The sequence below is a fragment of the Rhinoraja longicauda genome, chromosome 19 (genome assembly GCF_053455715.1).
Source record: "Rhinoraja longicauda isolate Sanriku21f chromosome 19, sRhiLon1.1, whole genome shotgun sequence".
In the NCBI taxonomy this organism is placed as follows: Eukaryota; Metazoa; Chordata; class Chondrichthyes; order Rajiformes; family Arhynchobatidae; genus Rhinoraja; species Rhinoraja longicauda.
The window spans coordinates 31622164-31648242 of NC_135971.1; the positions used below are offsets into that span (position 1 = coordinate 31622164).

At 44.6% G+C, this 26079-nt stretch overlaps 1 protein-coding gene across 1 annotated transcript in view; it reads right to left on the bottom strand.

The window, feature by feature from the left end:
• Positions 1-19981, bottom strand: part of LOC144602760 (class I histocompatibility antigen, F10 alpha chain-like) — a 31469-nt gene extending 11488 nt beyond the window's left edge. The window contains exons 1-3 of the mRNA XM_078415895.1: positions 19851-19981; positions 4059-4319; positions 134-409 (exon numbers count right to left, since the gene is read on the bottom strand). Of these exons, the coding sequence (XP_078272021.1) occupies positions 134-409; positions 4059-4319; positions 19851-19902 (589 nt within the window). The 5' untranslated portion in view covers positions 19903-19981. The remainder of the gene's footprint in view (positions 1-133; positions 410-4058; positions 4320-19850) is intronic.
• Between the last annotated feature and the right edge of the window lie 6098 nt (positions 19982-26079).

The following is a 26079-nucleotide window of genomic DNA, read 5'->3' on the forward strand; positions in this document are numbered from 1 at the left end:
GCTTCGACTCAATGGGCCAAACGACCTTTCCCTCTGTCATTATTGGGTCAGAGATAATATTACTCATTGCCTCAGAGTGAAATATTGCTCATTGCCTACCATCACAAAACAACACTCTTTGTTGCGAACTCACCTTTTCTGGTCAGGTATGTTTTTCCAATTGCATAGTATGTTTTCCATAAATCCACACAGTCATTTTCTAACAAGCTCTTGAAATAATGGTTCATTTTTTCATTCTTGTCCCATTTCTCTTTGAAGGACTCAGCCACTGGATCATGCACTGTCCACTTTAGTTTGTCCTTGTCAAAACTAAATGCATATCTTCCGTCATAAGCCAACTTCAATATCCCTACATTGGGACTGCGATCGTTCACCTCACAACCAAACTGCCCTTGAACATAGTGATAATCTGAAAGAAAAACAAAATAATGATTTGATTAATTGTTATGACTCGGGTAATTTCTGAGCACCTGGGTCCAAGTAATTTATATATGTCGCAAGTAACAAAGGTCACAGCATAGATCCCTGCAGAACTCTACTGGTCACTGAACTACAGCCTGAATATTTGTCCTTCCGCTACACTCCTCTATCCTGGGGATTTATCCACCTTAATGCTCTTCAAGTTACCCCAACACCTCCTCTTGCTTAACTTCATAGTGCCCCTGCATGTTAGTATTCTCCACACTGATCTCTCTATTCTCCATGTCTTTCGTGGTGAAACCAAATGCAAAGTATTTGTTTTGTACCTCGCCTACATCCACAAACTCCAAGCACATAATCCATTCTATATCCTTGAGCAATCCCACCTTCTCCCTCGTGTTTTAAATATAGATAGAAAAAGATGTGGGACTTACTGCAATCCGACTCGCCAAAGCCACTTTGTGGTCTCTATTGGCCCCTGTAGTTTTAAGCTTTAGAGATACAGCGCAGAAACATGCCCTTCAGCCAACACTAGGGACCATTTACATTTATACCAAGCCAATTTACCTACATACCTGTATGTCTTTGGAGTGTGGGAGGAAACCGAAGATCTCGGAGAAACCCCCCACGGTCACGGGGAGAACGTACAAACTCCGTACAGGCAGCACCCGTAGTCAGGATCGAAGCCAGGTCTCCGATGCTGCATGCACTGTAAGGCAGCAACTCTACCGCTGCCCCACTGTGCCTCCCTCTACTCACCCACTTGAGTTATTCCCTCCTTTCTTTACATTCCTCAAAGCTCATGTCTGATTTCATCCTCCTGAACCTTGCATGCACTTTCTTTTTTTCTTTTTGACTAAAGTTACAACCGTTTTGGTTATGCAAGCTTCCCTTCCTTTGCCATCCTCCACCTTCATCCTCACTTGAACTGGTGATTAAATAACTCATACATAAATCATAGGAGTCACTGTATGTCTTTGGAGTATGGGAGGAAACCAAAGATCGCTGGTCAGCGCGGATTCATCTCTAAACTAAACTAAAAAACGTCAATATAACCCTAGGATTTTGGAAGAGAAACACAGTCAAGCTGTAGGTGCTGGAGTGGGCCAGCTGCTGCTGGGGGTCCTAATGTTGGCATTACCGTTTGCAAGTCATGATTTGTTATACTGGCACATTGCACATCGCTCAGCTACCTGTTGAGCATGTTTCCGAAAACCTCATACCCACCAGGTTGTTTGGAATTGGGCAGCCATTTGCTGGAGGAGGAGGGGTGGGGTGCGGGGGTTGAGATGACCCCATGAGTGGATTTGTTGGGTAAGGAATGACATTGATGCTTGTGGTGAGACTGGCTTGACCATGTCTCTGTGTCTCCAGATACAATCCCTACACATCTTAATGCCTGACTTAATCCATGTTCAGAGCTCCTCTTTTGGCCAATTTGCTTCACATTCTTTGTTGGTCCCATTCCGAATTACTTGTACTCGGGGTGCACGCGTAGCTCAGTTTTGATGCTGGTACATTTTGTTGACGTTTCCTTAGCCACCTTGGTGATTCATTCCCTCTGTCATTGAAATTCATTGTTTTGCATACCCAAGAGTCCCAGTCCTCTGGCTTCCCACTCTTCTTTGCTTTGTTGTACTTCTTCTCTTTTATTTTTATGCTGTCCTTGACTTCCCTTGTCAGCCATGGGCGCCTCTTACTCCCCTTAGAATGGAGCTGCTCAGCGGGTCAGGCAGCATCTGTGGAGAACGTCACTGGGGGAGCAGTGAGAGAGGGTCTTGCAGTTCTCCGCGTTGGGTAGAGGAGGAGAATCTCTTCAAAGTAGGCATCGCCCACAAGGAGATATCACCGTGGAGCAAGTCAAACAGGAAATTAGAAATGCGTGCAACCAAACAGGAAATTAGAAATGGGTGCAACAAACAGGAAATTAGAAATGCGTGCAACAAAGGTAAAACAGTTATAATGGGTGACTTCAATCTACATATAGATTGGGTGAATCAAACTGGCAGGGGTGCTGAGGAAGAGGATTTCTTGGAATGTATGCGGGATAGTTTTCTAAACCAACATGTAGAGGAGTTTTCTAAACCAAAGACGTACAGGTATGTAGGTTAATTGAGTGGGTAAAATGTAAAAATTCTCCCTAGTGCGTGTAGGATAGTGGTAATGTGCGGGGATCGCTGGGCGGTGCGGACTTGGTGGGCCGAAAAGACCTGTTTCCGCGCTGTATCTGAAATATGAAATAATAATAATATGAAAATATGTCCAATGGCAAATATTATGAATGGACAAGAGTGGTGCAGATAGATTTGGACAGCCTATTTTACAATTGCTGCTCAAGATAATTTAGAGATGCAGCGCGAAAACAGGTCCTTCAGTCCACAGAGTCCCCACCGACCAGTGATCCCCACCGACCAGTGATCCCCACCGACTAGGACACTAGCACTAGCCTACACACTAGGGACAAATTATAATCTTTACCAAAGTTAATTAACTTACAAACCTGTATGCCTTTGGAGTGTGTGAGGAAACCGGAGCACCCGGGGAAAACCCACACAGGTCACGGGGAGAACGTACAAACTCTGCACAGACAGCACCTGAGGCCAGGATCAACCCCAGGTCTCTGGCACTGTGAGGCAGCAACTCTACCGCGGCGCCACCATGCCCTTTAGGTTATCCTTTAAATATATCACACAACTTTTCTTTCAAATTCAGTCAATAAAAGTGAAGAGAATTGGTGAGGTATGCAAGGGATTTTAACAATAAGCCACCAACATTTCAATGATTTGTAAAATGCTGGAAACACAGCAGGTTCAACAGAATCGACGGTAAGAGAAACAGAATTAATGCTTCAGAATTGTGAAAATGTGTAAGTAGCATACAGGAGTGGGAGGTATGGTTGGGAATATCCCTGATAGGGTGTATCCCTCATAGGGTAATGTCATGTTGCTATGGTGATAAGCTGACGATTAAGCCATCAGCCAATGGTATTTTTGGATTTTATTTCACATTTCCAGGGTCTGCAGTTCTTAGATTAGAGACTCAGCATGGAAACGGGCCATTCGGCCCACCAAGTCCATGCCGACCATCAATCATCCATTCACACGAGTTTTATGTTATCCCAAAATAGACTCCAAATGTTGGAGTAACTCAGTGGAACAGGTAGAATCTCTGGATAGAGCGAATGTGTGACGTTTCCAGTTGAGACCCTTCCTCAGACAGGGGAGACACTCTGTCTGAAGAAGAGTCTCGACCCAAAAAGTCATCCATTCCTTCTAACCAGAGACGCTGCCTGTTCCACCGAGTTACTCCAGCTCTTTGTGCCTATATTCGCTATAAACCAGCATCTGCAGTTCCTTCCTACACATCTATGTTATCCCACTTTCTCACCCATTCTCAGCACAACAAGAGTAACTTACACAGCCCAATTAACCTACAAACCCTCACGTTTTCAAGATATGGGATGAAAGAAACCGGAACTCCTGGAGGAAATATGTGTGGTCACAGGGAGACGTGTAAACTCGCTCGAGTTCAGGATCAAACCTGGCACAGTGAGAAATTTACTGAGATTTTACTGAAATTTTAGATTTTTTAAATTTACATTGATCACAATCCAAATGTATTCAAATGAAAGGACTAACTTGCTGTTTCGTTTTCCCTCCGCATCCATTCATCGACTTGCCCTTTGATGATTCCATGGAAACCATTTTCAGAGACTGTATTTCTCACCCAGTAGCTCCTGTCAAATGCAGCCGCCATCCATTTCTGTCTTGGAATTGTAATAACCATGTTTTTGTCATAATACTGTATCTCACAACCGTCCAGAACTCCCACGGCACTGTATTCTGGTAGATGAGTACTCCCGTGGTTCAGGGTGTAGTAATAGATCAGAGTGTGAGGCCCTAGACATGAATCAAATAATACAATATTGTCAAATAATAGAAATTTCTATGGCCAAGAAAGGTTGGGAGAGAAATCTGCAAAACACCAACCAGACTCACTCTGCACTAAACATTATACACTTAACCTGTATCTGTACATTGTGAACGGCTTCATTGTGATCATGTATAGGCTTTTCGCTGTCTGGATAGCACACAGGAAACATTTTCACTGTATAACAGTACACGTGACATTAATAATAAATTAAACTAAGCTAAAATGTAGATAGGTGGGTCAAGGGTGGGTGGGGCATTTTGGTCGCATAGATAAGCTGGGCTGAAGGGCCTGTTTCTATGGTGTATGATTCTAAATGTCAAGTTTACTTCAATTAGTTTAGTTTAGTTTTAGCACACCGGGTGGTGCCATCAGCAGTGGCTGCCTCTCAGTCTGTCGGTCCTTTCTTATTTTTTGTTATTTTTAGTTTGTGTTAAAAGTGTGTTTTTAGTGTTCCTTGGTTTGGTTTATATGGGGGGTGGGGGTCGGGAAACCTGTATTCAATCTCTTGGAATACGATTTTTTCTGTATCATATCTCCGTCTGCACTACGGCCTAACATCTTGGAGTTGGTGGCCTTTCCTGGAGACCAGCGGGCGTTCGAAGCCGCGGGAGTCTGCGTCACTTTGCCATCGCAGAGCCTGCAATCTCTTTGCCGGGGATCGAAGCTCCAACTTTAACTTTGCGAAGCCCGCTGTCTCTGGTAAGAAGAGGCTGATTCAGGAGCTCCATGCCGCGGAGAGTTTCATCCACTGCGACACGGGAGCTTCAATCACCCCGACGCAGGAGCTTCAATCGTCAGCTGCAAGGCATTGATCACCCCGACTGCAGATCGTTCGACTGCCCCGACCGCAGGGGAACAAAGAGGAAGAAGTTTGCACAATATTGCCTTCCATCACAGTGAGGAATGTGCAATCCTCTGTGGTGGATGTTTATGTTAAACTTTAAGTGGTTGTGTGTCTCGTTGCTTTTCACTTCGTATGGCTGTCTGGTAAATCAAATTCCACTGTATCTTAATTGGTACATGTGACAATAAATTGACCTTGTAACCTTGGGTTTGAACCACCAGGTGGCGCCAGCAATGGCTTCTTCACCAACAGTCTGTCTGTCCTTTTCTTCTTTGTCCCTGCTTAGTTTGTGTTAAATGTATGTTTTTTAGTGTTCTTTTGCTTGTTTAATGTGGGGGGTGAGGGGGGGGGGGGGGGAGGGGAGTTTGGGGAAGCTTTTTCAATTTTCTTACCTCGACGGAGATGCAATTTTTTTTCTGCATCATATCACCGTCCGCACTGCGGCCTAACATTGAGGAGTTGGCGGCCTTTGCTGGAGATCGGCCGGGAGCTCCATCGTGGGAGCCCGTGGACCAGTTAGTCTGACATCAGTGGTGGGGAAGATGCTGGAGTCAATTATAAAAGACGAAATTGCTGAGCATTTGGATAGCGGTAACAGGATCATTCCGAGTCAGCATGGATTTACGAATGGGAAATCATGCTTGACAAATCTACTGGAATTTTTTGAGGATGTAACTAGGAAAATTGACAGGGGAGAGTCAGTGGATGTGGTGTACCTCGACTTTCAGAAAGCCTTCGACAAGGTCCCACATAGGAAATTAGTGGGCAAAATTAGAGCACATGGTATTGGGGGTAGGGTACTGACATGGATAGAAAATTGGTTGACAGACAGAAAGCAAAGTGTGGGGATAAATGGGTCCCTTTCGGAATGGCAGGCAGTGACCAGTGGGGTACCGCAAGGTTCGGTGCTGGGACCCCAGCTATTTACGATATACATTAATGACTTAGATGAAGGGATTAAAAGTACCATTAGCAAATTTGCAGATGATACTAAGCTGGGGGGTAGTGTGAATTGTGAGGAAGATGCAATAAGGCTGCAGGGTGACTTGGACCGGTTGTGTGAGTGGGCGGATACATGGCAGATGCAGTTTAATGTAGATAAGTGTGAGGTTATTCACTTTGGAAGTAAGAATAGAAAGGCAGATTATTATCTGAATGGTGTCAAGTTAGGAAGAGGGGATGTTCAACGAGATCTGGGTGTCCTAGTGCATCAGTCACTGAAAGGAAGCATGCAGGTACAGCAGGCAGTGAAGAAAGCCAATGGAATGTTGGCCTTCGTAACAAGAGGAGTTGAGTATAGGAGCAAAGAGGTCCTTCTACAGTTGTACCGGGCCCTGGTTAGACCGCACCTGGAGTACTGTGTGCAGTTTTGGTCTCCAAATTTGAGGAAGGATATTCTTGCTATTGAGGGCGTGCAGCGTAGGTTCACTATGTTGATTCCCGGAATGGCGGGACTGTCGTATGTTGAAAGGCTGGAGCAATTAGGCTTGTATACACTGGAATTTAGAAGGATGAGGGGGGATCTTATTGAAACGTATAAGATAATTAGGGGATTGGACCCATTAGAGGCAGGAAACATGTTCCCAATGTTGGGGGAGTCCAGAACAAGGGGCCACAGTTTAAGAATAAGGGGTGGGCCATTTAGAACGGAGTTGAGGAAGAACTTTTTCAGTCAGAGGGTGGTGAAGGTGTGGAATTCTCTGCCTCAGAAGGCAGTGGAGGCCAGTTCGTTGGATGCTTTCAAGAGAGAGCTGGATAGAGCTCTTAAGGATAGCGGAGTGAGGGGTATGGGGAGAAGGCGGGAACGAGGTACTGATTGAGAGTGATCAGCCATGATCGCATTGAATGGCGGTGCTGGCTCGAAGGGCTGAATGGCCTACTCCTGCACCTATTGTCTATTGTCTATTGTCTATTAACATCACGGAGCCCGCAATCCCTTTGCCAGGGATCGACCTCGGAGCTCCACCGTGGGTGCATGTGGATTCTAACAACGTGGAGCTTGCGGTCCCTGGTCAGAGACCGACTCGGGGAACTCCAAGCTGCAGGAGCTTTCGACCGCCTCGACGCAGGAGCTTCAACCGCCGGCCGCTGGAGCTTTAATCGCCCCGACTGCGGGTGGTTCAACTGCCCCGACCGCGGGAGAATAAAGAGGAAAGAGATTAGACTTTATTGCCTTCCATCACAGTGAGAAACGTGGGGAATCCACTCTGGTGGATGTTTACATGAACTTTTATGTAGTTGTGTGTCTTGTTGCTTTTTTCAGTATGGCTGTTTGGTAATTCGAACTTCACTGTATCTTAATTGGTACATGTGACAATAAACTGACCTTGAAACCTTGAAACCTTGAACCTTGAGATACAGCGCGGAAGCAGGCCCTTCAGTCCAACGAGTCCGTACTGATCCCTGCACATTAACACTATCCCACACACAAAGGACCATTTACATTTATATCAAGCCAACCCTATTTGTCTTTGGAGTGTGGGAAGAAACCGCGGATCTTGGAGAAAACCCACGCAGGTCACGGGGAGAATGTAGAAACTCCGTAGAGACCGCGCCAGGTTGTGTAGGAAAATAACTGCAGATGCTGGAACAAATCGAAGGTATCGAGGTGAGATTGTGATACCAGTGCCCATAGTCAGGATTGGACCCGGGCCTCTGGCGCTTTAAGGCAACAACTCTATCGCTGCCCCACCTGCCCATACTGATCAACATTTGGAAATATGATATTCAGATATTCCACCCGCAAAGGCAAGTCACGCCAGTTATTTGGTTCACAATATATTACTCCGTGTGTCGTTAAATAGTAAAATCTAGGGGTAGGTATTGCAAATATTACGAGGATTAAAAGAGAACGGGTACCAAAATGGTTAGCAAGGACTTGGTGGGTCAAAGAGCTTGTTTCTGTGCTGCACTCTCCACATCTCAATTAGTTGCACCACATCATGTTTATGTCATAACCTTCAGTCGATTAGTCTAATCAGGGTGACAAAGTGGCACTCTGGTAGAGTTGCTGCCTTACAGCACCAGAGACCCAGGTTCAATCCTGACCATGGGTGCTGTCTGCATGGAGATTTAATGTTCTACCGTAACTGCGTGGGTTTTCCCTGGGTGCTCCAGTTTCCTCCCACACTCCAAAGACATACATGTTTGTAGGTTAATTGACTTTGGTAAAGATTATAAATTGTCCCTCGTGTGTACACGGATTGCTGGGTAGCATGGACTCTGAGTTGAAGGGTCCATTTCTGCGTTGTATCTCTAAATCGTCATGAGCAGCAATTATAAAACAGGTTGTCCAAATCGGTTTGCACCACGCCAGTACATCAATAGCAGACTGTAAAAATACCAATGTAACATTTACTTTCTGCTTCCTGATGACCTTCTGATAGCTCACCACATTGCCCTTTGTCAGAGCGTTCCCCTGTCATCTCACTGGAGAGGCCCCACATTCATACTTCCTCAAATACCACAGATTTCCTGCTAAACTAGTTTCTCAACTGTTTACTCTCACTGTCTGCCCTTGTGAACATGCAGAGATAAACATCACACAAAAACAGCAGGATTGAACAACTCATTATCAACCTTGAGCACAAATTGCTAAAGTAACTCAGCGGGTCAGGCAACATGTCTCTGGGGAAAAAGGCTGGATGACGTTTTGGGTCGAGACCCAATTTCAGACTCAAGAAGGGTCAGTCTGAAGAAGGGTCCCAACCTTAAAATAAACTGAATCGTGCAGCATACAAACAGGACCTTTTGCCCCATCTTGTCTACACTTGTCCACACAACAACGCTGACTGTGTTGCTTATCTACACTTACATGAATTATGCCCTTATCCCTCCCTGTCTTTCCTACCAAAAGTCCAAATGCTTTATAGACATAGTGATTATATCTGCCTCCACCAACTTCCCTGCAGCTCATTCCAAGTAACAACTGCGGTGAAAAATCTCTATCTTATCTATACCCCTAAGATAGACACAAAATGCTGGAGTAACTCAGCAGGGCAGGCAGCGTCTCTGGAGAGAAGGAATGGATGATGTTTGGAAACGTCACCCATTCCTTCCCTCCAGAGATACTGCCTGTCCGGCTGAGTTACTCCAACAATTTGTGTCAGTTTAAACCAGCATCTGCCATTCCTTCTTAGACAGGAGGCAAAGGGTGTCAGGTAAGGAGATAAGATGAGCGAAATCTAAAGCCAGAGGAAGGGCCATAGGTGGAAGGAGACAGGTGGGAGGAGAAAGATGGGGATGGAAGTACAATGAGAGAATTGTGGAGGGGGGGCGCGTAAACAAATGGAAAAGGAATGGAGTGACTGGGAGGGTGGGAGGTAGTGGGAGAAATAGGTGCACACCAGGGTAGACAGGAAAGAGCGGAAGTGGGAGGAAGGGTTGGGGTGGGGGCGGGAGAGGGAGAGGGGAGGAAGGAGAGGGTATTGGCTCAAATTGAAAAATTCAATGTTCATATCATTGGACTGTAAGCTATCCAAGTAGAATATGGAGTTCTGTTCCTCCAGATTGCATGTGCCCTCACTCTGGCAATGGAAGCTAAAGACAGAAAGTTCGGTCTGGTAATGGGAAGGAGAGTTAAAAGGTCTAACAGCTGGGAGTTCCAGCAGGCATTGACAGACAGAATGCAAGTGCTTTTTTAAATGGTCGTCTAGTCTATGCCGATGCAAAAGAGGCTACTTTGGGACACAGAAAGTGGTAGGTGCCTGGAACACACTCCTAGTGAATGCCAATACTACAGCACAAATTTTGTGGATTAGCAGACACACACACACATGAGCAGGCAGGAAATAGAGGGGTATAGACCACATGGTGATGTGGAATTAATTTAAACAGGCATCACAGTCGGCCTAGATCTCATGGGCGAAGAAGGGTCTGGACCCGAAACGTCACCCATTCCTTCTCTCCAGAGATGCTGCCTGGCCCACTGAGTTACTCCAGCTTTTTGTGTCTTTCTTTGGTTATCAGCAGTTCCTTCCTCTACATCCTGCCTTGTGCAGCATTGTTCTGTGTTTACAAATAGATTGTAAACCTAACCCCTCATTTCTTCCCCTCCCCTGTGCCCCATCTTAACTTGCATCTACCTCTGCCTTCCCCCGTCACCTTTATCCATTCCTCTATTTTCACAATTCACCACTCGTTAATCCCTTTTCTTCTCTGGCCTTTGTCCAACCATTTGCCTGTCGGAAAACCCTCTCTACAACATTTTAGTTTAGTTTATTGTCATGTGTAACGAGGTACAGCGAAAAACTTTTGTTGCGTGCTAACCAGCCAGCGTAAAGACAATACACGATTACAATGAAACCGCTAAAGGTGTAGAGATACATGATGAGGGAACAACATTTAGTGCAAGGTAAAGCCAGTAAAGTCCGATCAAAGAAAGTCCGAGGGTCACCAATGAGGCAGATAGTTCAGGGCTGCTCTCTCGTTGTGGTATCTATCACCTATCATCTGCCATACTTTGTCCTGCCCCTCCTCTCTTCCAGCTTTATTTGCCCCACAATCAGTCTGAAAAATGATCCCGACCCGAATCATCACCATCCCACGTTCTCCAGTAGTGCTGCCTGTCCCACTGAGTCATTCGAGCACTGTTTCTTTTTTTTGTTAACCAGCATCTTCAGTTCCTCGTTTCTTCTTTTTCCTCCTTCCCAGTCCTGAAGGGTCTCTGGCCTGAAACATTAGCTCTGCTTTCCTTCCCACAGATGTGGCCTGACCTGCTGCATATTGCCAACATTTTCTGCATTTTTATTACTATTCCTGCATGCATTAATGAATTAGTATCATTTACAACTCTGCAAACTATGAACATTTTGGCATGCAGTGAGCAGTGAACTCAGTGAGCCAGGCAGCACCTGTGGATGGAATGGACAGGTAACATTTTCAGTCAGGACCCGTCTTCAGTAGTTTAACTAGCCGCTTGCAATACATCGGTAATCTTATTGGTTTTTAGGTTAGTTACAGCATGGAAACAGGCCCTTCGGCCCACTGAGTCCATGCTGACCATTGATCTCCCATTCACACTAGTCTTTCCACCTTCTCATCCATTACTTACACACCAGGGGCATTTTACATAGGCCATTTAACCTACAAACCTGCATGTCTTTGGGGTGTGGGAGGAAACCGGATCACCCGGAGGAAACCTACATGGTCAGAGGGAAAACGTGCAAACTCCACAGATGGACCCGAGGTCAGGATTCAACCTGGGTCTCTGGCGCTATGAGGCAGCAACTCTACCATTGCACCACTGTGCTGTACTTCACAAAACCCATTAACCAGCTCATCACAGGTTAATGGCAAAAAAAATAATCAAAGGAGCATTGGCAGTCATGTGTGACACTGTTCCATGGTTATGGAAAATAAGTTGGGGACAGGGGGGGTAGGACTGATGAATGAAAGAATGAAGGAATTATATTTTATTGGCACTTGTACCTAGGGTACCTGGGTATAGTGAAATGCTTTGTTTTCCATACAACCTCGGCTTATCCTTGACCGGACTTTGCTGGCTTCACCTTGCACTAAACATTATTCCCTTATCATGTATCTCTACACTGCAAATGCATTGATTGCAATCACGTGTTGTCTTTCTACTGACTGGTTAGCACGCAACAAAAAGCTTTTCACTGTACATCGGTACACGTGACAATAAACTAAAGTGAACATGGGCAGTACACAAGCGTCGCCATGTGTTGGCGCAGACAAAGTTACAAAAGTACCGAACGATCCTATCCACTGCCTGCTGCCGCACATGGCAGCAGACCCCATCCCCACAGTTCCCCCTTCGTTCTCAGTGGCGCTCCCACCCCCACAGTTCCCCCTTTGTTCTCGTCCCCCCCCCCCAAATGAGATAACCTCCCTGTGCTGAATGCCCTACTTCTACAATGTTCTAAGTATAAGATTAGATTAAGCTTTGCTCACTTTTGGACTTGGTACCTGCAAACCTTTATTTGTTGTTCTCTTTGAATAAAAACATTCTTGGGTGTTCCTGTCTGAACAAACTAAAATGTGTTTGTCTCTCTGTAACATTTGAATTCTGGTATCATGCTCACCAATCTTTATTAACATGGAAACAGGCCTTCCTGCCCACTCAGTCTGCGCTGACCATCAATCACCCATACACTAGTTCTATGTTCTCCCTGTTTCACATCCTGCACAGTAGGGGCAATTTCCAGAGGCCAATAAACCCACAAATCTTTGGAATGTGGGAGGAAACCGGAGCACCCAGAGGAAACCCGAATGGTCACAGGGAGAACGTATAAACTCCATACAAACAGAACCCATTGTCAGGACCCTTCTTGTATTTGGGGACGGAAGAACTGCAGATGCTGAATTACACCAAAGTTAGAGACGAAATGCTGGAGTAACTCAGCGGAGCAGGCAGCATCTCTGGATAGGAGGAATATACATTCATGTATCTACCCCACTTCCTTTATGTATTAATTTTTTGTAATCGGAGCAGTCTGCAAAACTCTCCATAGACATAAACAAGTGTTTATTTGGATTGCTGAGCATTAAACTCTAGTCCCCTGCAATGAAATGATAATTTAGCATTTTACAAATCAATACATTGAGGGCCCTGTTTTCAATGATATGTGCATCCCATTATTTAGAATGCCCCTTCGCGTACTCTTACACTTTCGAAGCATTATCCACACATAGAGTCACAGAGACACACAAACAGACCCTTCAGCCACCAGAGTCCATTCTGACCATGATGCACTCACTTCATACCATTCCATCCCACTATTGAATGGATCTACAGGAGGTGCTGCCTCAGAAAGACAGCTAATATCATCAGAGACCCACACCACCCTGGCCATACTCTCAGGGCCGGCCACCCTGGACCGGGAATTTGCCCGGAAGATCTGGTCCATCCATCATGGGACGATTTCCTGATCGCTGTGGACCGAGGATAGAGGACCCAACTGGAAGGCCCGGCTCGCCCACCCAGAGTGGAAGGAGTCAGATGGATGGCTTATAGGCAGACTGCCTGCAGGAGGGAGTGCACTGCACCTACGGTGGAGTGGGCACTGGAGGTTCTGCAGCAGCCTGGGGCTTGGCTGTTCCAGACGCCGCTCCAAGAGGCAGGGCGCATGGACCAGTTGTGCCCTGCAGCAGTAGAGGACACCACAGCTTCGCTTGGCCAGGCTGACCCTGTAACAACGCTGGGACAATGGGCCTCATGGTCAGGGCAAGAACCCTGTTACTACTTACAACAACTGGGACTTGAAAATGGCACCAAAAACTGGTGACACTGTATACTGTCTCAGCGTATTACTGCTATACACTTGTACTGTATCTGAGATGCTTATCTAAGATGTATCTAAGGGCTTATCTATAGTGATACTTGTACTAAACTGTATACAAAAATGAATTTCACTGTTCCTTGGCACATGCCACAAATAAAATACCAATGAACCAATGAACTACCTTTGAGGTTAGAGAGTCTGAGAACTGTGAGCTCCAGCAGCTTTTTGTCACCAGCAGCAGGCTTTTAAACACTGCACAACACTAACCACAACCTTACCTCAACAACTCTGATCTGCCATGGACTTTATTTTGGTTGCAGTAAGGACATTTTGTTTTTGCACTATTATGGTCTGGTTACCTGGTATTACTAATATTAATTTATTCCATCACGGACTGGTGTATATTCAATATGTGCATAAGAATTTCATTGTTCCATTGCCAGTATAATGACAATTAAATTCTCTTTACTTTCGACCAACCCATTCTTATTCTTCCCAAATTCCCATCATCTCTCACCAGATTCTATCATTACCTACAAATGACAGTCAATTTACATTGTGGAGACAAGGAATGACAAATGTTGGTTTACAAAGAAAGAGACACACAGTGCTGGAGCAACATAGCGGGTAAAGCAGCATCACTGGAGATCATGGATATGTGATGATGGATAGATGTTACGGGTCAAGATCCCTTCTTCAGTCTGTAGACCCTACCCATGTTCTCCGGAGATGCTGCCTGGCCGGCTGAGTTACTCCAGCACTTAGCGATGGATACAAAATGCTGGAGTAACTCAGCGGGACAGGCAGCATCTCTGGAGAGAAGTAATGGGTGATGTTTCATGTCTAGCCCTTCTTCAGACTTTGTCATCATTGTGCTAACTTGCTCCATCCCATTCACTCATCATCTTTCTGATTGAAAAATATTCATACCTTAAATTCTGAGGAGCTGCAATTAAATATCTAAGACCAACAGCTCTTTCATTCAAAGCATATCTTGCATTCATTTGTTCTGATATCTCTCTATACCACTATCTGTACCTCTCATTTCGCTTTCCCCTGATTATCAGTCTGAAGAAGGGTCTTGCCCCGAAACGTTACCTACTCCTTTTCTCCAGAGTCGCTGTCTGACTCGCTGAGTTACTCCAGCTTTTTTTGTCCATCTTTGGTTCAAACCAGCATCTGCAGTTCCTTCCTACACAGCTCCTCCCCCTGCATTTTTCCCCATATACTGTGTTTTAAATGTCTATGTCTGTTTCTCCGACACCAAAATATGTGTGTGTGTGTGTGTGTGTGTGTGTGTATATGTGTGCGCGCGCATGTGCGTGTACGTGCGTGTGTGTGTATACACATACACATACACAGAGAAATGGAACAAAGATTTTTACTTCGAGCAGGATAACAGGTCTGTACACACAATACACAAAGAAAATACGCAATAAAACCAACAAAAATAAAATCAATATATTACTAACCTCAATACTGATACAAACAAAATCTCAGTCCTCGGTGCAACCAAAGACAGTCCATAGAATTTCACAGTTGAGGTTGGTGTTGTGTAGTGTTCAAGTGCGTGATGGTTGTTGGGAAGAAGCTATTCTTGAACCTGGAGGTCATGGTTTTCAAACACCTATACTTTCTTCCCCATCGTAGGAGGTAATGAGAGCGTGGCTAGGGTGATGATGTTGGCTACCTTTTTGAGGCACCGTCTCGTATAGATCCCTTCGATGGAGGGGAGGTCAGTCTCCATGATGAATGGGGCAGTGTAACTTCCTGATTATTCACAAATATAAGTACTTCATCTGAAGAGCAGGCCTAAGTTGTAGAATTGCTCCCTAAATATCCCGACCTCTTATTCTGCCTTCACGATGCACCTTAAATGTTTATTTTGCTCATTGTCATGTAATGCCATGACACTGCTCAAAGTAAAATTTTACAAAAAATGTGCTTACAAATCTCATTGTATTATTTTCCCACATTGGAACTGCTATAAATATGTTATTCTTTATATCTCTGTCTGTTTCTCCTTTCACCAATTTAGATTATTACCATCGAAGGATAATGTCATTGTTTCGTATGGCTCCATAGATGCGTGCTTGAATGTGATTGCAAGATTATTAAATTCTTCCCATATTGAACAATGAACTACACTAAACTCAACTATGAATAATTAACAAAATAAAGACAAATTGTTGGAGTAACTCAGCAGATCAGGCGTCATCGCTGGTGAGCATGGGAAGGTAATGTGTCAAGTTGGACCTTGCAGACCAATGGACTGTCTTTGGCTGAACTAGGTATTCAAGGTGTATTTGCATAAGTATTGGAATTATCAATTTACTGAACTTTTAGTATGTTATCTGTTTGTATTGTCTTACAGGTCTGCTATGCTGCTGCAAGCATTTCATTGTTTTGTAGTCATAACATGACAATTGAACACTCTTGACTCTCTCTCCTTCTTGATACTCTTGTGGAGTGTGAACAAACATAACACAAGCTAAAGGGTGCCATTCATCCTTTGTCCCCAATCACTGATATTCTATAAGATCATAACTGATCCTGTAGCAGAACACCATTTTTCCGAACTAAGCTACGATTCCTTTTGTATCCAAGCATCTTCCTATCCCTGCCTCAAGCACCTGATTGACTGAATGCCCACAGCCTTCTTGGGCAGAGAATTTGAAAGACTAATTACCCTCTGGGTGAAAAGATCTCATCTCATTACTACACTGAATTCAGTGATTCATTGATATTTATTTTCACATGCACCTAGGTACAGCGAAATGCTTTGTTTCACATACAACTCGGTAAAATCATATGGCAGACCTAACCGCGGCAATACACAATTGTCACCGTGTTTTGGTGCCATAAGAATGTTTGAACCCTTATTTTTAAACTGTGAATTTTGGTTCCAGCCACACCAGTCTGGGGAGAAAAAAAGAGCATCCCTCATGTTCATGAGCACTTGGTACTAACTATTCGTAACTTCAAAAGTCATAGGAGCAGAATTAGGTTGTTCAGCCCATCGAGTCTACGCCACCATTTATTAATGGCTGACCTATCATTCCCTCTCAACTCCATTATCCTATCTTCTCCCTGTGACCTTTGACATTCTTACTAATCTGGCAGCACAGTGGCGCAGCGGTAGTGTTGCTGCCTTACAGCACATGCAGCGCTGGAGACCCGGGTTCGATCCCAACTACAGCTGCTGTCTGTACGGAGTTTGTACGTTTTCTCCGTGACCTCGTGGGTTTTCTCCGAGTTCTTCGGTTTCCTCCCACACTCCAAAGAGGTGCAGGTTTGTAGGTTAATTGCCTTTGTACAAGTGTAAATGTTCCCCAGTGTGCGTTAATGCGCGGGGATTGCTGGTCAGCACAGACTCGTAGGGCCGAAGGGCCTTTTCCGTGTTGTTTTTCTAAACTAAAAACTAAACCTAACTAATCAAACATTTGTCAATCTCCACTTTGACATACCCAATGACTTGGCCTCTACAGCCACCAGTGGCAATTAATCCCACAGATTCACCACCCTCTGACTAAAGAAATTCTTCCTTATCTCCTTTCTATTTTAACTTCCACTTTTGCATTACTTTGATATTATAAATGGCCAAAGGAGGGGGGGGGGGTACGTTTGAGTGTGCAGGGAGACCATTATTAGAAAAGGCAAAATGTACTGGAGTAACTCAAAGGATCAGGCCGCATCCCTGGAGAACATGGACGGGTGACATGTAGGGCTGGGACATTATTCGGTTTTGCTAAATGCATTCAGACACCCGTGTCAAATTGGTTCCAATATGATAATTTAGTGTGGCAGAAGGAATGGCAGATGCTGTGTGAGGAAGGGCGATACCACATGCGATATCTACTATAATTATTCCAAGTAGAAACGTGACTGTGTTAATCAGTGCAGATCATCAGCACAAGAAAATAGGAGCTGGAGACGGCCACTCTGCCCCTTAAGCATGAACCATCATTCAATATGATCACAGTTAATTTATCCAAAGCTTTCTTCCTCTCTCTCTGCCAGTTTACCACAGCCCTTAGTTCCCAGTTCATCAAATATTTACCTGCCTCCAGAATGCTGCCTGGATTAGAGGGTATTACCTCGAAGTGTGGGTTGGACATGATCAGAACCAGGAAGTGAATGTTTATCTACTTTCCACTACCCATCCATTCCTCCTGACTCCCTTCTATTGACTCTGTTTACACCTCCCGCTGCCTCAGCAAGGCCAGAAACATAATCATGGATGAATCATAACCTGGCCACTCCCTCTTCTCCACTCTCCCTTCAGGCAATAGGTACAGAAGTGTGAAAACGCACCCCACCAGATTCAGGGACAGTTTCATCCCAGCTATTAACAGGTAACTGAGTCATCCTACCACAACCAGAGAGCAGTGCTGAACTACTATCTACCTCTTTGGTGACCCTCGGACTATCCTTGATCAGACTTTACTGGCTTTACCTTGCACTAAACATTATTTCCTTATTATGCATCTATACACTGTGATTGGATTGATTGTAATCATATATTTTCTTTCTGTTGACTGGTTTGCATGCAACAAATGTTTTTCACTGTACCTCAGTGCACATGACCATAAACTAAACTGGAAACTGGAATTCTATTGTCAGGGAAGAGATTTAACAAGAACCCAATGGGAAACTAATCTGCCAGAGAAAGTAGCTGAGGCAGATACAGTAACAACATTTAAAAGACATTCGGGCAGATACATGCATAGTTTAGATCAGTTTATTGTCACGTGTACCTAATCAAGAATCAAGTGTTTCATTATCATGTGTTCCAGACAGAACAATAAAAATTTTACTTTCAGCAACACTATATATATATATATATATATATATATGGTGTGCAGTGAAAGAATATATATAAAAAGGAATGTTTGAGAACGAAATCAGCTTATATATATTCTTTCACTGCACACTATATATATATATGTGAAAAAATACATATAAAAAAGGAATGTTTGAGAACAAAATCAGCTTAATGCGGGCAAATTGGAGTAGCTTAGATGGGGCATCTTGGTCAGCATGGATGAGTTTGGCCGAGGTGCACGTTTTCCTGCTGCATGACTCAAAGTAAATGTGAAAAGATGGGGAAATGTTCGTAAAACTAAGGTTTCACTTCCCCTCTTACCAATAACAAGTGCACGTTACAGGAGTAGAATTAGGCCATTCGGCCCATCGAGTCCACGACACCATTTGATCATGACTGATCTTTGCCTCCTAATCCCATTTTCCTGCCTTCACCTCCATAACCCTTGACACCCATTCTAATCAAGAATTTGTCAATCGCTGCCTTAAAAATATCTACCAACTTGGCCTCCACAGCCCAGCGGCAATTAGTTCCACAGATTAACTACCCTCTGACTAAAGAGGTTCCTCCTCACCTTCTTTCTAAAAGAGCACCCTTTAATTCTGAGGCAATGACCTCTGGTCCTAGACTCTCCCACCAGTGGAAACATCCTTTCCACATCCACTCCATCTGTGTTTTTCATTATTCTGTAAGGTTCAATGAGGTTCCTCCCTCAACCTTCTCAACTCCAGCGAGTAGAGGCCCAGTGTTGCCAAACGATCATCATATGTTAACCCACTCACTCATTCATGGAATCATTCTTGTAAACCTCCTCTGGACCCTCTCCAGAGCCAGCACATCCTTCCTCAGATTGGGGGCCCAAATTTGCACACAGCGCTTTTAGAGCCACAGAATGACATCTCTGTTTTTGTATTCCAGTTCCCTTGACATAAATACTAGCATCGAAATTGCATTCCTGACTACTGATTCAATTTGCAAATTCACTTTTTGGGTGCCCTGCACCAGCACCCCCATGTCACTGTGCGCCTCCGATTTCTAGATTACTTCTCAATTTGGAAAATAATCTGCGCCTTTATTCTTATTACCAAAATGCATAACTCCACACTTTGCAATACTGAATGTCATCTGCCACTTCTCTGCCCACTCTCCTAATCTGTCCAAGTCCTTGCTTCCTCTGCATTGCCTAAAATAGGTGCCATCTATTTTATGATCATCTGCAAATTTGGTCACAAAACCTTCAATCCCCTTATCCAGATCATTTAAACACAACGTAAACGTGACGACTGCACGTTTGGAGTTATCGCTCAGTCAATAACAAAATGCAGAGTGTGTGTTGATCTTTTACTGATTTTGCATCTGTAGTTCCTTCTTACACAAAGGAAACCGGGTATGGTGCAAATCAAAGCAGAAAATCTAGTCTGGAATGTCCTGAAACAGGGTGATTAAACCCTTTTAACGTTCGCATGAACCTCAGGCTGAATGTGTAATGCGCGCTTTTTAAACCGAGTCGCCTCCTGTCCAGATTGAGAAAAAGTCAAGAAACTTTAGCCAGTAGCGAATAAAACGAGAATCGTTAACTTACCGGCTAGAGCCCCTTGTACGCGGAAGAAACTCAGCAAGAGGAACAGAACCATTCCGCGCACGGCCTCTTACAGTCAAGTGCAGCGACTGAGCCAAACCTCACCAACAGTCCATCAAAGCAGGACCTCACCATGCAATCAGAGTAAAAATAACACTCATCGTCACCGGTTGTCGAGCGAGGTCATTGGACCAGCACGAACAATTCACTGCAATGGAGAGACGAGGAGGTGCAGATGCCGATTTACAATAAAGAAAGACACTGGTAAAACTCAGAACCATAGAAATATAGAAAATAGGTGCAGGAGTAGGCCATTCGGCCCTTCGAGCCAGCACCGCCATTCAATATGATCATGGGTGATCATCCAGCTCAGTATCCTGTACCTCCCTTCTCTCCATACCCTCTGATCCCTTTAGCCACAAGGGCCACATCTAACTCCCTCTTAAATATATCCAATGAACTGGCCTCAACTACCTTCTGTGGCAGGGAATTCCACAGACTCACCACTCTCTGTGTGAAAAAAAACTTTCTCATCTCGGTCGTAAAAGACCTCCCTTATCCTTAAACTTGATGCTTTCAAGAGAGAGCTGGATAGAGCTCTTAAGGATAGCGGAGTGAGGGGGTATGGGGAGAAGGCAGGAACGGGGTACTGATTGAGAGTGATCAGCCATGATCGCATTGAATGGCGGTGCTGGCTCGAAGGGCTGAATGGCCTACTCCTGCACCTATTGTCTATTGTCTATTGTCTGTTGACCCCTTGTTCTGAACTTCCCCAACATCGGGAACAATCTTCCTGCATCTAGCCTGTCCAACCCCTTAAGAATTTTGTAAGTTTCTATAAGATCCAAACTCAGCAGGCAGGTAGCAACTCCGGAGAGCATGGATAAGCGACGATAGACACAAAGTGCTGGACTAACTCAACGGGTCGAGCTGCATCTCCGGAGAAAAGGGATAGGTGACGGCAGATGGGGGAGATAGCTGGAAGCGAGGTGGAGGCAGGACGAAGCCTGGCAAGTGATAGATGGATACAAGTGAAGGGAAGTTGATTTAATCGGTAGATCATCGGGCAATGGCCAGAGATGAAAATACAAAATGTCTGAGGCAAGGATACAATAATTGCAAATTGCGAACCCTGAGCAAGAAATCAACGTGAAGCACCTGTCTTTATTCCCCCCCCCAACTCGACTCCATCCAAGGATCCCAACGGTCTTTTCAGGGGGGGGAGAGAGGTCATTTGCACCTCCTCATCGACTGTATCCGCTTTTCCAGGTGGCAACCTTTCTACATCGGCGAGACCAAGCCAGGCTGGGCGATTTATTTCGCCTCCGCTCAGTCTGCCTAAACCTACCTGGTCTCCCGGTTGCTAAACACTTTAACTCCCCCTCCTATTCCCACACTGACCATTTTGTCCTGGGCTTCCATTGTCAAAGTGAGGCCCAGCGCAAATTGGAGGAACAGCAAGTCATATTTCGCTTGGGCAGCTTTCACCCCAGCGGTACGAACATTGACTTCTCTAACTTCAAGTAACGCTTGCTTTCCCTCTCTCTCTCTCTCCATCCCTACCCCTTCCCAGTTCTCCCACCAGTCTTACTGTCTCCGACGACATTTTATCTCTGTCTGCTTTGTTGTTACCTTCTCCCAGCTAACAATGATCTATTCTACATTTTCCCTGATCACCATTCCCGTTGTCCAATTTTCACACCTAACACTTCCTTATCTGTGTATCTCCCTCTTCCCTGACAGTCTGAAGAAGGCTCTCGACTCTAAATGTCACCATTCCTTCTCTCCAGAGATATTGCCTGCCCTGCTGAGTAACTCCAGCATTTTGTGTCTATCTTCGGTTCCATCCTACACATTTCATTTTCATCCATAACCTTTATTAACCCAGCTGCCAATTAACCCCATCCTCTCCCCACCTTTAGTTCCCTATCACTTGCCGGGCTTTGTCTCTCCCCCCCCCATCTCCCTTCCAGCTTCCTATCCCCACTATAGTCAGTCTAAAGTATGATCCCAATCTGAAACAGTGTCTATCAATGTGCTCCAGAGATGTTGCCTGACCTGCTGAGTTACTCCAGCACTTTGTTTTTTTTCGCACGCTATAGCGAATGGAATAGATAACATATGGCAGGGCGTAGTTGCCTAGAGCTGTAATTACGTTTCAGATAACGCTCCATTCTTATGCTGCTAACTGCTCCTAACGTTATTTTATGGTTCAGGAGACCCATAAATCCAATTGCATATCCTGACTTGAATCATTCCAATGCAAAACAAAAAGAAGGAAACCAAACACAGTACACAGCTGGTAGAGCTGCTGCCTCACAGCACCAAACACCTGTGTTAGATCCTGACCTCAGGTGCTGTCTGTGTAGATATTGCTCATTCGGCCTGTGACCACCTGGGTTCCCTCCAGGTGCTCTGGTTTTCTCCCACATTCCACAGATGTGTGGGGTTGTTGGCTAATTGACCTCTGTAAATTCCTCCTAGCTTGTGTAGAGAATGGACAAGAAAGTGGGACAACATTGAACTAGTGTGATGGGGTGACTGGATGGTCAATATGGTGGGCTGAAGGGCCTGTTTCCATGTTGTATCTTTCAACTCAAAATGGAATTCTGTGAAGAAGTTATATTGGAAGCTAGTTTGGACATTGAAACTGTGCAGCGCATAGTGGTGGATATAGACGACACTGGTATCTACACGTTTAGTAAGGACCTATCTCTCAGATATGGGGAGAACTTACACAATAGCATTGGTATTGGTTTATTATTGGCACTTGCATTGCGATATAGTGAAAAGCTTTCGTTTGCGAGCTCACCAATTAAATCAGATCAGGAATGACTAAGGGATTGTATTGAATGACAGGGCAAGCTTGTGGGCCTGTTTCAATGCAATAAACTCCATATTAACGTACCATATAAAGAATGCACATGGTTGGTGGTGAGCCCAAAATATTGTTTTTGTAATTCGAGATATCCTCAGTGTCGGAACGGTAGAGTTGCTGCCGACAGCAGCAGAGACTCGGGTTGATCCTGACTACCGGTGCTGTCTGTATGGTGTTTGTATGTTCTCGCTGTGACAGTGTTGATTTTCTCTAGGTGCTCCGGTTTCCTCCCACATCTCCAAGAAGTACAGGTTTTTAGGTTAATTGGCGTTGGTAAAATTGTAAATTGTCGTTGATGTGTGTATGGGGAGTCAGTGAGGACTCGGTGGGCCGAAGGGCCTGTTTCCGTGCTGTACCTCTGAAGTCTAAAGTCAAAATGTTAATTTCTATTCAATTTAATTTTCAGCTCTTAACCAAAATCATTTCAATCAATCTAAAGATGTCTGTGTTTCCCTCTCACTACACCAGATTTAAGTCTGCACTTTTGAAAATGCTTATAAGTTTACTTGGATAGTGCTAAACTAATTCACTTTTGTTACAGAAGTTATAACTCACAGCAGTGACCACAGTAAGCAAGAGACATCAAATACTTGAACACAAGAAAGGAGAAGCAGGAATAGGCCCACAAGTCTCTGGCAGAACTAGTCCATACCAATGTTTTAGTCCATATTACTCATCCACTGATCTAGGCCACATTATTCTGCTTCCTTCTCCCTAAAATTTAGTTTTGTTTATTATTGTAATGTGTACCAAAAGATGGTGAAATACTATGTTTTGCATGCTATCCATTCATAACACACCATACGTGAGAGCAATCATAGACAAGTAAGAGTGCAATGATTGTCGTGGTTAATTGTGGAGATCACAAGAACAATGAAGCATTTGTTGGCATGAGTAAAGTCTGTTCTGCAGCTCAATTGGGTCATGACTAATCTACACTTGACTACAACTTCCCATTCTTGCCTGTAGCCAATAACGCACAACTTCCAAAAGAAACAAATCCATCCTTCCCAGTAACGTAATGAATCAACACTCTCTGCAGTTAAAAATTCCCACAAATCATTATCTTCTGGGAGAAAAATAAAACAATTTTCTGCTCAGTTTGAAACCTTGGCGTCCAAGTTCTAGCTTCCTCCATGAGGAAACCATCAAGAACAGGAGGAAATAGAACAATAGTCGGCTATCAGCCCCACCAAACTTGACCCACCATTCAATATGATGATCACTGATCAGTTGGCCTCAGATCCTTAGTTTAGTTCGGTTTAGAGGTACAGCATGGAAACAGACCCTTCGGTCCATCGAGTCTGCACTGACCAGTGATCCCTGCACACTAACACTATCCTACACACACTTGGGTCCAATTAATCTACAAACCTGTATGTTTTTGGAGTGTGGGAGGAAGCTGGAACTACCGGAGAAAACCCACGCAGGTCACAGGGAGAAAGTACAAACTCCATACATACAGCACCTGTGGTCAGGATCAAACCAGAGTCTCTGGCTCTGTAAGGCAGCAACTCTACCACTGCGCCTCCGTGTCACCTCTTGCATCACTGTCCTGCCAACACAGTTCTATCCAATCCATATGGGACAATTTACAGATGCCAATTAACCTACAACCCTGCAGCTCTTTGGAATTTGGTAGGAAACCGGAGCACCCGGAGAAAACACATGCAGTCACACAGAGAACATACAAAGTTAGTACAGACAGCACACATAGTCAAGATCAAACCTGAGTCACAGGAACAGCAAGGAAGCAACGCTATTGCTGTGCCAGTGTGAGGCCCCTCTATTTGAAATGTGGGTGGCAAGTTCTATCTTTATTCATGAAGGTAATCGTCAAGAACATCAGAAAATTGTGCAGGAGTAGAGTATTTCTCCTCTGTTCCATTACCCCATAACCCTCAATTCCTTGAATCTTTCAAAGATTTCTCTATCTGTTCTTAAGCATATCTAATGCCTTAGCCACTACCACCACTGGGCACAGAATTCCAGCGATTCACTCCCTTCTGATAAAAATAATTTTTAGGCACCTCAGTTTTAAACAACTGGTCCCTTATTCTGTAGTTGTATCCCATTGTATTTAGTCTTTCCCACCAGTGAAACATCTCAACATCTATCATGAAAAGCCCTCGAAGATATTGTATGTGTGAATAAAGTCACTCACCATTTTCTAAACTCCAAGGAATGCAGACCTAAACTGTTTACTGGTCTTGATGGGACAAGCTTTTCATCTCTTGACTTAATCTGGTGAATTTCATCTGGTCTGCATCCAATGCTCCTATCCCGTTTTTTATGTTAAAACTGTGTGCAATATTCCAGTTATGGACTCACTATCATCCTGCATAATTGCAATAAAACCTCCCTATTCTTCAACTCCATCCCCTTTGCAGTAAAGACTGCATTAGACTTAGACGAAGGGATTAAAAGTACCATTAGCAAATTTGCAGATGATACTAAGCTGGGGGGTAGTGTGAATTGTGAGGATGATGCAATAAGGCTGCAGGGAGACTTGGACAGGTTGTGTGAGTGGGCGGATACATGGCAGATGCAGTTTAATGTAGATAAGTGTGAGGTTATTCACTTTGGAAGTAAGAATAGAAAGGCAGATTATTATCTGAATGGTGTCAAGTTAGGAGGAGGGGGAGTTCAACGAGATCTGGGTGTCCTAGTGCATCAGTAAATGAAAGGAAGCATGCAGGTACAGCAGGCAGTGAAGAAAGCCAATGGAATGTTGGCCTTCGTAACAAGAGGAGTTGAGTATAGGAGCAAAGAGGTCCTTCTACAGTTGTACCGGGCCCTGGTGAGACCGCACCTGGAGTACTGTGTGCAGTTTTGGTCTCCAAATTTGAGGAAGGATATTCTTGCTATGGAGGGCGTGCAGCGTAGGTTCACTAGGTTAATTCCCGGAATGGCGGGACTGTCGTATGTTGAAAGGCTGGAGCGATTGGGCTTGTATACACTGGAATTTAGAAGGATGAGGGGGGATCTTATTGAAACATATAAGATAATTAGGGGATTGGACACATTAGAGGCAGGAAACATGTTCCCAATGTTGGGGGAGTCCAGAACAAGGGGCCACAGTTTAAGAATAAGGGGTAGGCCATTTAGAACGGAGATGAGGAAGAACTTTTTCAGTCAGAGAGTGGTGAAGGTGTGGAATTCTCTGCCTCAGAAGGCAGTGGAGGCCAGTTCGTTGGATGCTTTCAAGAGAGAGCTGGATAGAGCTCTTAAGGATAGCGGAGTGAGGGGGTATGGGGAGAAGGCAGGAATGGGGTACTGATTGAGAGTGATCAGCCATGATCGCATTGAATGGCGGTGCTGGCTCGAAGGGCTGAATGGCCTACTCCTGCACCT